Source organism: Lissotriton vulgaris, chromosome 5, assembly GCF_964263255.1.
Source record: "Lissotriton vulgaris chromosome 5, aLisVul1.2, whole genome shotgun sequence".
NCBI lineage: Eukaryota > Metazoa > Chordata > Amphibia > Caudata > Salamandridae > Lissotriton > Lissotriton vulgaris.
The window spans coordinates 1,283,682,630-1,283,694,895 of NC_141693.1; the positions used below are offsets into that span (position 1 = coordinate 1,283,682,630).

A 12,266-nucleotide genomic window follows, 5' to 3' on the forward strand; every position below is an offset into this window, starting at 1 on the left:
TGGAGCAAAAGTGCTGCCCATACTGGTACCATGGCTCTGTAGGTAAATTGTCTGTTTGTATTGAAAGAAATTGTGCTGTAATGCCAGAGAGATGCACTCGAGGACTAAGCCACGTGGTGTTTGGTATTTCCATGGAGTGGTAAACAGAACTTCCTCAATGATTTGGAGTGTTTCATCATGTGGTAGACTTGTGTATAAACTCTCCACGTCTAGGCCCATTAGTAGTTGCTTTGTTGGGTCAAAAGGTTTATCCTCCAGTAGTTGTAGGACTGACTTGGTGTCCTTTAGGTAAGTGTTGGTGGACTGTACTAGAGGGCGTAGAAAGGCGTCAGCAAATTTTGAAAGTGGCTCGAGGATGGAGCCAATCCCTGATACAATTGGTCTTCCTGGTGGATTATTGATGTTCTTATGGATTTTGGGGATGCAGTAAAAGTATGGAACACGTGGTGAGGGTTGTTGTAGAAAATCTGCTTCCTTTTTGCTCAGCCAATCGTGTGCTTGCCCTTCCTCAATCATGCCTCCAATTCTGGTGCGTAACTTCTCAGTAGGATCCTCCAATAAGACCCTGTAGTTTCGTTTGTCTGACAGTAACCTCATACATTCCATATCGTATGCGTCCAAAGTTTGTAGGACGATGGCTCCGCCTTTGTCTGCCGGTTTTATAATTAACTCTTTGTTGTTAGACAACTCTCTGATTGCTCTTTGTTCTTCTCCACTGGTATTAATGAAAATGTTGTTGTCCAATAACTTCAATTTGTTGACTTCAGTAATGATGGCCTTTTCAAAAGTTAAGAGTTCAATTGGTAGTGCGGAGTCTGGAGGAGAAAACGTGGATTTTAGCCTTAAGCCTGTGTCTGTTGTTCCTGCGGTTGATGGTTTATCCTGAAAGAAGTCTTGTAATTTCAACTTTCGTGTAAAGTCCTGTAGTTACATGTTTAATTTGAAGATATCGGGTTTTTGTGTTGGCACAAAACCTAGTCCCTTGTTCAACACATTTCTTTGTGTATCTGATAAGGGCCAAGGTGTAAGGTTAACCACTAGGTCCCCCTCTTGCTTGCCGATGGGTGGTTCGGGAGGGATCCGGTCATGCTCCTGGGGGTTCGGGAGTTGGCTTGGTCTTGGTCTTCCCATGCGACATTGTTGCCTTTCCTGTTCCTTCCCCGTGTCCCGGGGCGTGGGCCTAAAAAAGGTTGTTGTTGACCGTAGAATCCTTCATTGTAATCAGGATTCCATTGTTGGTAATTCTGTCCTCCGGATGGAGGTCCATACTGGAAGGGGGTGAATTGTGGTGGGCCCATGTATTGTGGGTATTGAGGTTGGGCCTGGTATCCTCTCCATCCACGTTGTCTGGGAAACTGCTGTATCCTTTGTCTCCAACCTCCTCTTCGTGGTCTGGACCCTCTGTTGCTACTGGAATTCGAGCCTGAGGACCCATTGTACGAAACATCGCTGTCAACATCACTGTTGGAGTATTTGGGAACATAGTCAGGTTTTGTATAAGGATATGCACCTTTCGGAGGGAATTTGGCCTTGTCTTTAGTTAATTTGTTAGATTTGCTCTGTTTTGAGGTGAATTCAAAATCCGTCATTTGCTGGTTTAGTTCATCCAGTCTTGCTTTCAGATCTGCGGGGGATATGTATGTGTTTAGCTGTACCTCTATTTTGTTAATCTCAATTTTTAGCTCTTGGGTGATCCTAGCTGCTGTTTTAACTATTAGGACTAACCAGTCTCTTGAGCAGTGCCAAGAGATCAATGACCACTCTTTTTTAAACACAAGGTCATTCTGGAAAATTAATGGTTCATCTCTAATTATAGCTACATTTGGGCCCCAAAAAAACAAGTGTATGTAGGTGAGCGTTCGTTGTCAGATGGCAGGACCTGCACATATGATATTGGCACCGAACACACTGAAACACGACATGACCTTCTTTGCCTCTAAAGTGTATCACTTGATCTAATACCAACTGTGACAACTAAAGGTAGACTGCAAAACTGTAATCCTGTTGCCCTTAAGTTTCTTCCATCTAAAATATTATATAGACACACTATGATAAATGCTAATGTGTGACGATGAAATATACAATTGGAATTTTATGGGTTTAACGTAAGGAGAATGTGCGGATATACGAGGGACATGCAACCCTGATAATAGTGATAACTAAAAGAAAACTTCCAAACTCTCTTTCCCCATTTGGGATGTTTGTTTTGTTTGTTAGAATATACCATACTGCTTAAAAATAAACTTTATCATAAGTATGGCCGGGATTTGGTCTCAATTCCTAGATACTTTTTTCAAAAGAAACTTTATTAAAGATATAGCCGAGAACGGGTCTCCTAATGAGACAAGGACTTCATTTCCCATCAAACACTTGTTGCGCGCAGAAAAATGACGTATGCTACGTCAACCACGCAGCGCATGAATGTGGATATATGCTCATGGTTTGCTCCGGGTCGGTACCTCCCCGAGACAGCCCAGAAGGACGCAGGAGTACCGACTGCAAGGTAAGCCCGCGCTGTAGATGAGATATGAGTGCTCTCCAAAGCCTTCAATTTTTAACTAACTTCGAAGGGGCGCTTGATACACAGTTGTTTGTAGCTCCCTGTTAACCGGATAGTAAAGCTCCGACTTGGAGTGACAACAAACAAAAAGTATAACGCGTGTTAGAGAGGCAACGGGCTCTTTCTGTGAACGGTAAAAACAACTTTACATAGCCCCTCTCTATGCCAAAACAACCAGTTGCAACGCAATAAAGATAAGATACTTTATAGTTGCTCGTAATTTTCGGTTACAGACTAACCATATTACAAAACAGAAAAGCTCCTCGCACGAGTAGTATCCCATTTAAATGTTACATCAAATAAGGAGTATAACGTGTGATAAAGAGGCAACGGGCTTCTCCTCTGAACAGTCTAAACTGCTTAAAACAATTCCTTCTGTATGCCGAAGAAACCTGGTGCAATATGATTAAGACCAAATATTTTATTATCCAAGTTTGACATCATTTGCCTCGCAGTTTTAGTGCAATGAACAGTGTTGTGACAATAAGTGTTACTGGTTTATCATATTAATCCCTTTTCATGATACTCTTGCCCTCTAGAGCGGTGCTCCAATTACCTGCGTTGTGGCCAGGTGAGGTGGAGTTTTTCTCTCCTACCATTAAGGTAAGTGAGAGCTAATACTCTACCTACCAGAGAGTATTTGTGCAATTTCTACATGCACTAGAGTACTAAAGAGTTGCTCTTATGTTGGATTACTGCGTGAATTCTAACCAAATTTTATATTAATTTTTGGTTGTTTGTCTTTCTATGTGTCTGTCTGTGTGTTTCCTGTCCTTGTTAAATCTGGGGACTTCAAAAAGCGAGGAGAATGATGATATACACAATACCCAGGTGATAAAATCTGTTTTATTTCTTCACAAGCACTTTGAGCAGTAGCGATAATGGTCCTGATGAAGCAGCAGGATACCTTTTGCGATCCACGTAGTCTGCAGAAGCATGTCGACCTCACAAACCAAGTAGTAGTTATTTGTTAAAACTGCTGTTTTGTCGCTTCTTTTTATTAATTTGAGAGTAAAGAGGTGCTTCATTAAAGTGGTCTTTTCCCTCTTCACTATCCAATTTTAGTCACATTTAGCACTTCCTCACTTCACTATATTCTTTGCACTGCTCTACAGTTGTCACTTTACACCCAGGTACATCATAGTTCACACTGGGCCTTTTTGGTTAGATAGGTTGTCTACATCTTTCCTATCCCCAGTGGGTAGAAAAACAACTCTTACCTTCTTGGTGTGAAGGATCCCAGATGATGAACAGGGCGGTATCGATCGACAACTGATGGGTATATTTTTCTCACGAAGAAAGAGTACTAATTTCTCTTATTATTTAGACACAATATAGGTTTAATGCTTATCTGTACTGTCCAGCCTTTGCTTTCAGACACGTAGTTAGTTCATTTTGTTTGTGTGACCCACTGCTACATTTTGTACATTAAACTGTATTAGAACATTCCACCACTAGAGGGCAGAATGTTCTAACAAATAAAACAAAGGCCTCACGAGCCAGAGGGGATTTCCATGCCCTTGGGCTCCATGAGGCCTTTGTTCACAGCAACAGCTGTGCCTTTAGAAGCCAAGAGATCTCCATTGTTTACAATGGAGCTCTCAACATTCCAATGTTCTAATGCCAGATGGATCTCTTTGCCTAAAAAATGCTGATAATCAGCCATTCCCTCACACCTACTTTATAAGATGTAGATCATTGGTAGCAGCCTGAGTTTTAGGCGGGCCTGAGAGCAGTATCATGGGATATTATTAGCAAATTTGTTTGCAGGGCAAATTTTTCATCACCATTTACTGATAAACCCACAGAGGAGGTAAGACAATTCTGAGTCACTTGGTGCTAATATAACAAACTCAAAAAGATGATGGATGAAATGCTGAAACTTGTCATCCTCTCACCACTAGTCAAGAGATCTGGGTTGAATCCATTGTTCTTTTGCTCACTATGCCAACCCAGGTCAAACCCAGCCATATGCAAATCAGTCTTGAACGTGCTTCTCATGGTAACAGTCCGCACTGCCAGGCTAGGTTGTCCCTGGACTGGAAACAAGCCTCCTGGGACTGGTTTCGGGTTTCACTCTTCATCAGCCAGTAACTAGAATCCTGTGGCACAGTAAGCAAGGGACCCCCATCTGGGCATACCATTAGCCACTTGGGGTGAACATAGCAAAGACAAGAAGAGGATGTACGGAGTGCTGAACCTTTTCAACCTCTCACACTCAGTCAAGAGATGTGGGTTGAATCCATTGTTCTTTTGCTCACTATGCCACCCCAGGTCAAACCCAGCCATATGCAAATCAGTCTTGACCCTGCTCTTTATGGGAACAGTCCAGCCCGAACTGCCAGGCTGGAAACAAGCATCCTGGGATTGGTTTCAAGGTTTCATCCCTCATCTGCCAGGATAGCTTGAATCCAGTGGCACAGCGAGCAAGGGACCCACATCTGGAATGGACCCAGAGGAATTGTCTCACAAGTGCATATGTGATGAAGTCACTATGGCATGTGATATTGACAAAAGTGTGACTCAAAATATGTTTCCTTGTGTTAAACAGGCACTGAGTCACACTTTTGTGTGTTAATGAACTATAAGTATGGCACATGGACAACCTGTGAGTGTGTTTTATTTGGAAAGAGTGCAAAATGAACTTTATGGACCACGTATTATGATGGCGGCACTTAACTTTACATAACTCAGACTAGGCAGTTATATTTCTACTACTCAAGGGAGAAACTAGAAAATGTAAATATCCCCCTCTTTGAGTCAAAGCTCTGATGGCATTAAGCAAGCGAAGCAAGTAAGCCCAACCCTCCCTGGAATAGCTCCTTTGTCTCTTCCATCCATGCATTCATTCATAATTTCATCCATCCATCCACCTGCTGTTATCCACCATTTCACCTTCCCATTTATTCTTTCATCTATCATTCCATCTTTCACCATTCCAGGGACGGCACCTCGGCTAATGCGGAGGAGCATCGCCCCACAGGAAAAATAAGATTATAATCACACCATGAAATTATCAATTTATTTTCCCATCCTGACTTTAGGTGCTGGCAGGGTGGGGCTAGGCTGCCCACACAACAGGGGGAGTAGTGGTGAGCACTTTCTAAGTGCGCATTACGTTTTAGCCAGCCCTCTTGGGATGGCCAAGCAGTCATGCACACTTAACATGTTGCATGTTCCTCTCCCAGGTATATTGCAGAGTCTGAGTGGAGAATATGCACAGGCTCCCAGTCCCTGTCTATGCACCTTACCAGGGTGCTCACACTAATTACAACACTGCTGACATGCTGGTGACAGTAGCGTCGTGATTGTCAGCAGATATCCGGGCAGAAGATGGCAAGAAAAAACACCACCCCCGTGACAGCTGTTAAAGTGGAGGCGTTCCGGACCGCGCTCTGCTACCATTGGTTCATGAATACCTTCCAGGGATCATGAAACTGATTTTGTCTGTCCGTTTCCATGTTTCTGGCAAGATTGATTGTACTTCTTCTATCTCTCTCAAGCACCATAAGGTTGTGGCACATTAATTGAATTTTCCAGTCTTAATCCTTGTACCTGGTTCCCCAAGTTGTGCAATATAGTGTTCTTTGTTCATGACCCTTTTATCCTGGTTCGCACTGTCTGCAATCCCCTGTACTTTTAGCTACACTGAGGAACAAGTCCTTCCCTTACTATGTTGTTTTACCTGATAAACGATGAACATCCTTCTATTTTCTATGCGCTAAATGGCTGAAAGCGTTTGAATAAACTGGAGTACTATTCTTATCAAAGTAAGCTTCCTTTACATTCACATCATGTACAATCTTTACAGGAGACGTGTGAATGGCACATATTACTGCACTGTGCAAGTGATGACTCACAAAAACGTGCTGCCAATACAGACAGCAAAATGGAGGCAGAATGGGAATGAAAAGCAGCCCCGGCTAAACATGCTTAAAGCTGCCACACTCCCCTCCTCCCCTTGTTCTGTCAATCTGTCTCTGGCCATCCATCATATGTCTTTCTCCGTCTCTATTCTCTGGATGAATGGATGGCAGAGGGGATGGATGGATAGATGGACCTCTGGATGGATCGTGGATGGCTGGAATAATGGATGGATGGCAGGATGATTGTTGAGTGGATGAATGAATGGATGGTAGGATTGACTGATAGAAGGTTTGATGGCTGGTTTGGTGGGTGGTTGGCAATGGGTGGACAGATGGATAGAAACACCTGTGGATGGCAGAGAGATTGAATGGATGAATGGTACAGTGGATGGATGGATTGAACAAGGAAAGATTGAGTGATGAATGAAATAATTAATGGAGGTCAGAATGTAAAGGTAAAATAGTGGATATCAGAAGGTGGATGGTAGGGTTCATGGATGAACTGATAAATGCTTGGCTTAAAGAGACTAGGGAGATCCTCTAGAGAGAGTTAGGCTTGTTTGTTTCGCTTGTTTTGTGCCATCAGAGGTTTTGTTCAAAGAGGGAGGTATTTAAATGTTTTGCCTACTCCCTTGCAACCAAGAAAAGAGATTGGTATTTTACTTTTTGTACTAAGTGATTCTCAAGAGTCTCTCAGAATGTACCTTTTCTTTTAAAAGATACAACAATTTACTACAACACCAATCATCACTAATGTATGGTTACAGGGAAACAATCAAATTCAGGAACATCCACAGTTCAATTAAAATTTTTAATATAGTCAGTTACCCCAAACAAATTAATTTCTGAGGTAGACACTAGACAATTCTAATAATCTGAATGCAAGAGCAGATCTAATCCCAAAGTATGAAATCAAAAGCTCCTATACCCTGGTTGAGTCCGAACTACAAATAATTGTTGCTGGGTGAGATAAATCATCCTATGACGAAGCACGCCAAGAAATGTGAGTGACATTTTTATCTTACAGGCAAATGGACCCACTGAGAGACTTAGGAAAGTTCCCTTGGGAACCTCACCAAGTACATAAAATAAACATATACAGGACGCCAGCAAACGGTACACAGGCGTGATGAGATAACACCAGGGAACTTACAATTGAGGAATTCCGGTGTATCCCCAGATAAGGACGTGTCAGAAGTCTTTGGGTGGTTGAGCCTCATCAGAAGGAAAAACTTATTTAAAGAACTATACCTGAATCAAGGGCATTATCCCTTATGGTACAAGCAAAGAACTCCACGAGACGTGTAGGAGAGGAAGGTTTTTTAATTTGAGCAGCGTAATCAGCTTCGGAACCAGTGTAAGCTGTAAGTGCCCCCTCCAATAATGAGAAGATATAGAAAGTGGACCACCTAGTCGAAAACACCCATCAAAGTAAACAAAATACACATTAGGAGGCAATCATCCCTCCAATTTGACGATTAACTTGTCGCAAAAATGGAAAATTGACCCTTTGTCTATAATTGCTAGTCCTGAAGAAGGTGGTTGGGTAAAGAGTTATGACACCACCGAAACGTGTTGAAGCACTTTTTAACGAATCCAAACATTAACGGATTTCAGGATAAAAGACAATATACTTTTTACCGAAATTATCCTTATATTACACATTTGATTTGATTCACATTTGTACCAAAACATTATTTTATGATCGTGTTGCTGAGGTCATAGGGTCTCGTGTTTTAATTACAAATGTTTTCAATTAATGTTTTTTGTATACACACTGTATGTTTTAAATTTTAATAGTATCCTCCAAGAAAAATTATGAAGGAGCTTTTTAATATCTGCACAGAAGCAAGTACATTTTTTATATTTTTTTATAAAATAAATATATATTAGCACTACTCTTCAGTTTGGTCTTAGATTCATGGCACAATTGGTGAAACCTCAGAGGGGCATTTGAATGAGGGAAGAATGAATGTTTAATTTTGAAAAAGGTGCGATGTGTAAAATATAGTTGTTGTGAATATATATCTGTACATTTGAGTCCAGGTGGAACCCTTCTTGCTTTCATTCGAAGAGGTCCAGCCCCCTGGGAACGAGTGAGCCACCTCTCTCTTTTGTCTAATATCATAAAATAAACTATCAGTCTTTTTTTAGATCTCGCCTAGGCAGTTCTTGCGCTATCTCTTTGAGACATGCTGTATGTAAGTGTGGACTTGAAGCTGTGCCCATTTTCCACTCACCTTTTCAATTGACTCCTGTTATTGTCCTTTCTAAAAGGTTGCTTTTAATTTGTGAATAGGCTTAGTAGTCCCTCCTTAGTACCGCCTTTACTCCTTTTGTAACCTCCCATGAGGACTTGTGAGGCAGTCTTCCGGTTCGAGAATGACAGATGTGTATTTCTTTTGCTATGCGTGGCTCGTGGAAATCAATTAACACATGTAAACAGTGGCACCCGCTGCTTAACCCCTTCAGTGCTGATGACGAGCCCAGGCTCGTCATGCAGCATGGTGCTCGTGTGCTCATGACGAGCCTGGGCTCGTCATGAGCCGTAGAACGCTCACACGCGGGGCTAATTCCCCCGCTGTGCTGAGCGTTCCATTGCGCGGGCGGGTTCATGACGAGCCCAGGCTCGTCATGAGCACACGAGCACCGTGCTGCATGACGAGCCTGGGCTCGTCATGAGCACAGCGGCGCCGTGCGCGGCCCCCCTGCCCCCCGCACCGCGGGGAAATTAACCCCGCAGTGAAAGGGTTAACGCCCCTCATCCACGTCCCGCCCCTGGGGCACCACTCTATAGGTTTGAGCACAGCACCAACTTTGAGATTAACAACACGGGTACCCGCTTTCACATTAACGGCATGGTTGCCTGCTTTCACATTAACAACATGGGCTCCTTGAATACTTAAGATTCTATTAAAGCTGCAGTGCTAAATATCACACTCCTGCTTTCTCTACACATGAAATCATCATAGCGTTGTCTCTATTCCAAGAAGCATTGTGCGCTAAGCAAAAGGAGTACCTTCCTGCTTCTCAAGGCTGTTCTGTGAGCGTATGGTGGATACTTGCCAGAGTGCATGCACATTGTGCAAAGAGTTGAGAGGGGGTGGCGTGCGCAGAGTGAGGGATCAAGAGAGGAGCATGAATTGGCCAAAATGGCAGATACTGTGCAGGTGAGAGGGGGTAGACGGGAAAAGGAGCCATAGAGGGGGATTTGAGAGGTGAAGCTGGAATGTGTGGCCGGGTGGCCGGTGAAATGATGTGGGTAATTAGAAAACTTTGGAGGCAGAGATATCCGAATGCATGAAATACAGAACTGAAGCAGCAACACATGGCCTGCCTACCTCCTTGTTGTTTGCAGCTGTAGATCTCACTGTGCTGTGCACTCACCGACTTTTAGTCTAGTTCCAAATGCATGTATTGCCAAATAAGATCTACCTATATACTACCCTGTCTTTCTTTACTTCTAGTAGCGACCTCTTGATGGAACTCTGGTTCTCTGTCTTCCATTCACCTAATCTGCAATTCACAACATCACCCATTTCTGCTGCATATTACATCCACCACCAGCTCTGTAACTCAAAACCACAGCCATTTTTTATCTTAAAACACACACTTACACACTACTGGCCATCAAAGAAGTCTCATCTGTTACTACCCTTTGGCCATTTACTGCCCTCGGACAGAAGTTAGTGGTCATTTTGCTTGTAAGCCTGCCCCTCTGTTGATTATCTGCATGTCCAATTGTTGCTTATTTTCATGTCCCCCTGTTGATTATTTGCATGTCCCTATTCCTTTTTTGCATATAAGGCTGTTGCTAGTCCTCCTGTTGCTCATGTATCCCTCTTGGTTCACATAGCCCTTGTTATTTTTTTATCATATATATTTTCTTTTCGTGTTCACTTCTCCTCGTCCCAATGACCACAATTTGCAAGTGCCTTGTTGGCTCTACTTAGTGCCTTGTTGCCTGAACTGAGTGCTGTGGTGCCTGTGCGTCGGCACTTATTCGTGTTGGCATCTCCTTGCCTGTTTGTGTCCACCTGGTCCCCATCTCTTTTTTTTTATACACATCTGTATCTCTACCCTTTTTTATGTAAAACTCTACCAGACAGTACAGCTGTCCCAGCTCTCTAAGCCACTCTACTCAACACCACTAAACTCTACGCCACTCTACTCTTCACCACTACACGCTATAACACTGCACTCTACTCTGAACCATTCCACTCTTCCCCTCTTTATGCCACCACACTCCATACCAATACACACTATGCCACTACACTCATATGTGCATGCCGACACTAAGATAAAAAAGTTATTTGGCATAGACTATCAGCTGCATTTTATTTAACGCTACAAAAAAATATTACATGAAGGTATGGTACAGTAGGAACGGGCGCAGGGCTACTTTACAAATCTCAAAGTACCCCATGTCAGGTGTGAGTGGTTTATTTAATCTAGGTACTACAATGCATTCCTTAAAACAAGTTTTTTCTTTTTGTACCATAATCCACCGCCAGTTACAAAGTGCCACTGAAGGTGTCACACATGAGACGTGAATATCACTCATAGGTGACTTGAAAACATAGATATGTCATTCAAGTGTGTACTGAAACCATGGCAGCAATAGAATGGGCCGCGCTGGTGAGGGTCGGGTGACTCTGGCCCGTGGAGATAGAGATAGTGTCACTCATAGTCACTGAAATGTCACTCATAATCACACTGAAATTATGAAAATGTCACACAAAGCAATCCAAAACCTTGACAGCTTTGATTCTACTCCACAAAACTGCACTCTAAAGCACTGCATTCTACGCCAATCCACTCTACTCTTTACCATTCCACTCTATACCACTTCACTCAGCTCTAAGATATTCTACTGTACGCCACTACACTCTATACTACACCACTCTAATCCACTCTTTCACAATCTCTGCCACTCCACTCTACTCCACTGCAGTCTGTTCCACTGCAATATAAGCAGTGCCACTCTATGCCACTATACTCTACACAACTTTACTCTACATCACGGCACTCAACATCACATAATTACTATACACATAATTCCACTGCACACAATGCCACACATTTACACTAAACAAATCCTCTCCACACAATTCCACGCTACACAATTACACAACTAACAATTCAAATCCAACCCACATTATTCCACTCAAACCACATACATCCACTCCATAACACAAGGGTAAAAGACGTTGCCATTTACAACACCAAAAGCTCTAACTCAAAAATATTCGAGACCTATTACATTTCTGATGTTTGTTTCTATTTACGGGTGGCCCTTTTGATATGTTTGTGAAAGGGGCACCATTAGCAGCCCTAGCCTTTTAAAACCAGCCTCCAATGAATCCACTCTCCCTCTCACCTCCCCCATCTAACCCTAGCCCCTTGTGGAATAAATGAGGCATAATATAATGCATATCAACTATGGTAAGGGTACTGGCCACAATACTTAAACCGCAGGATCTAATAAAATAACACCCACTCCCACTGGCTCACTTATTCACAAGCATGGGCGTAACAATAACCCCTGCAAGGGGGGGGGAGGGGGCGATCTATATGGGGGCCCTTGGGCAGTGTGCACGGCCACAAGCAGACCACTAGTATATGTAGTAGACTGCCATCCCTATGAGATTCTTAGAGTTTATCCATTTGTATCTCTTCCTTGAGTGACTTTACAACTTGCACATTTCCAATTTTCTCTGTTTGTATCTCTTCCTTATGTGACTTTACAACTTGTACATTTGCAATTTTTTCTGTTTGTATCTTTTATGTAACTATGTAACTCATGTAATCCTAAATCCGTATGTATCACAACTGGTTCT

The 12,266-nt window shown here is 42.7% G+C and overlaps 1 protein-coding gene across 1 annotated transcript in view; it reads left to right on the plus strand.

The window, feature by feature from the left end:
• The first annotated feature begins 2,411 nt into the window (after positions 1–2,411).
• The window catches only part of CSRP1 (cysteine and glycine rich protein 1), a 112,906-nt gene continuing 103,051 nt past the window's right edge, over positions 2,412–12,266 (plus strand). The window contains exons 1-2 of the mRNA XM_086923152.1: positions 2,412–2,503; positions 3,100–3,163. Coding sequence (XP_086779278.1) covers positions 2,422–2,503; positions 3,100–3,163 — 146 coding nt within the window. The 5' untranslated portion in view covers positions 2,412–2,421. The remainder of the gene's footprint in view (positions 2,504–3,099; positions 3,164–12,266) is intronic.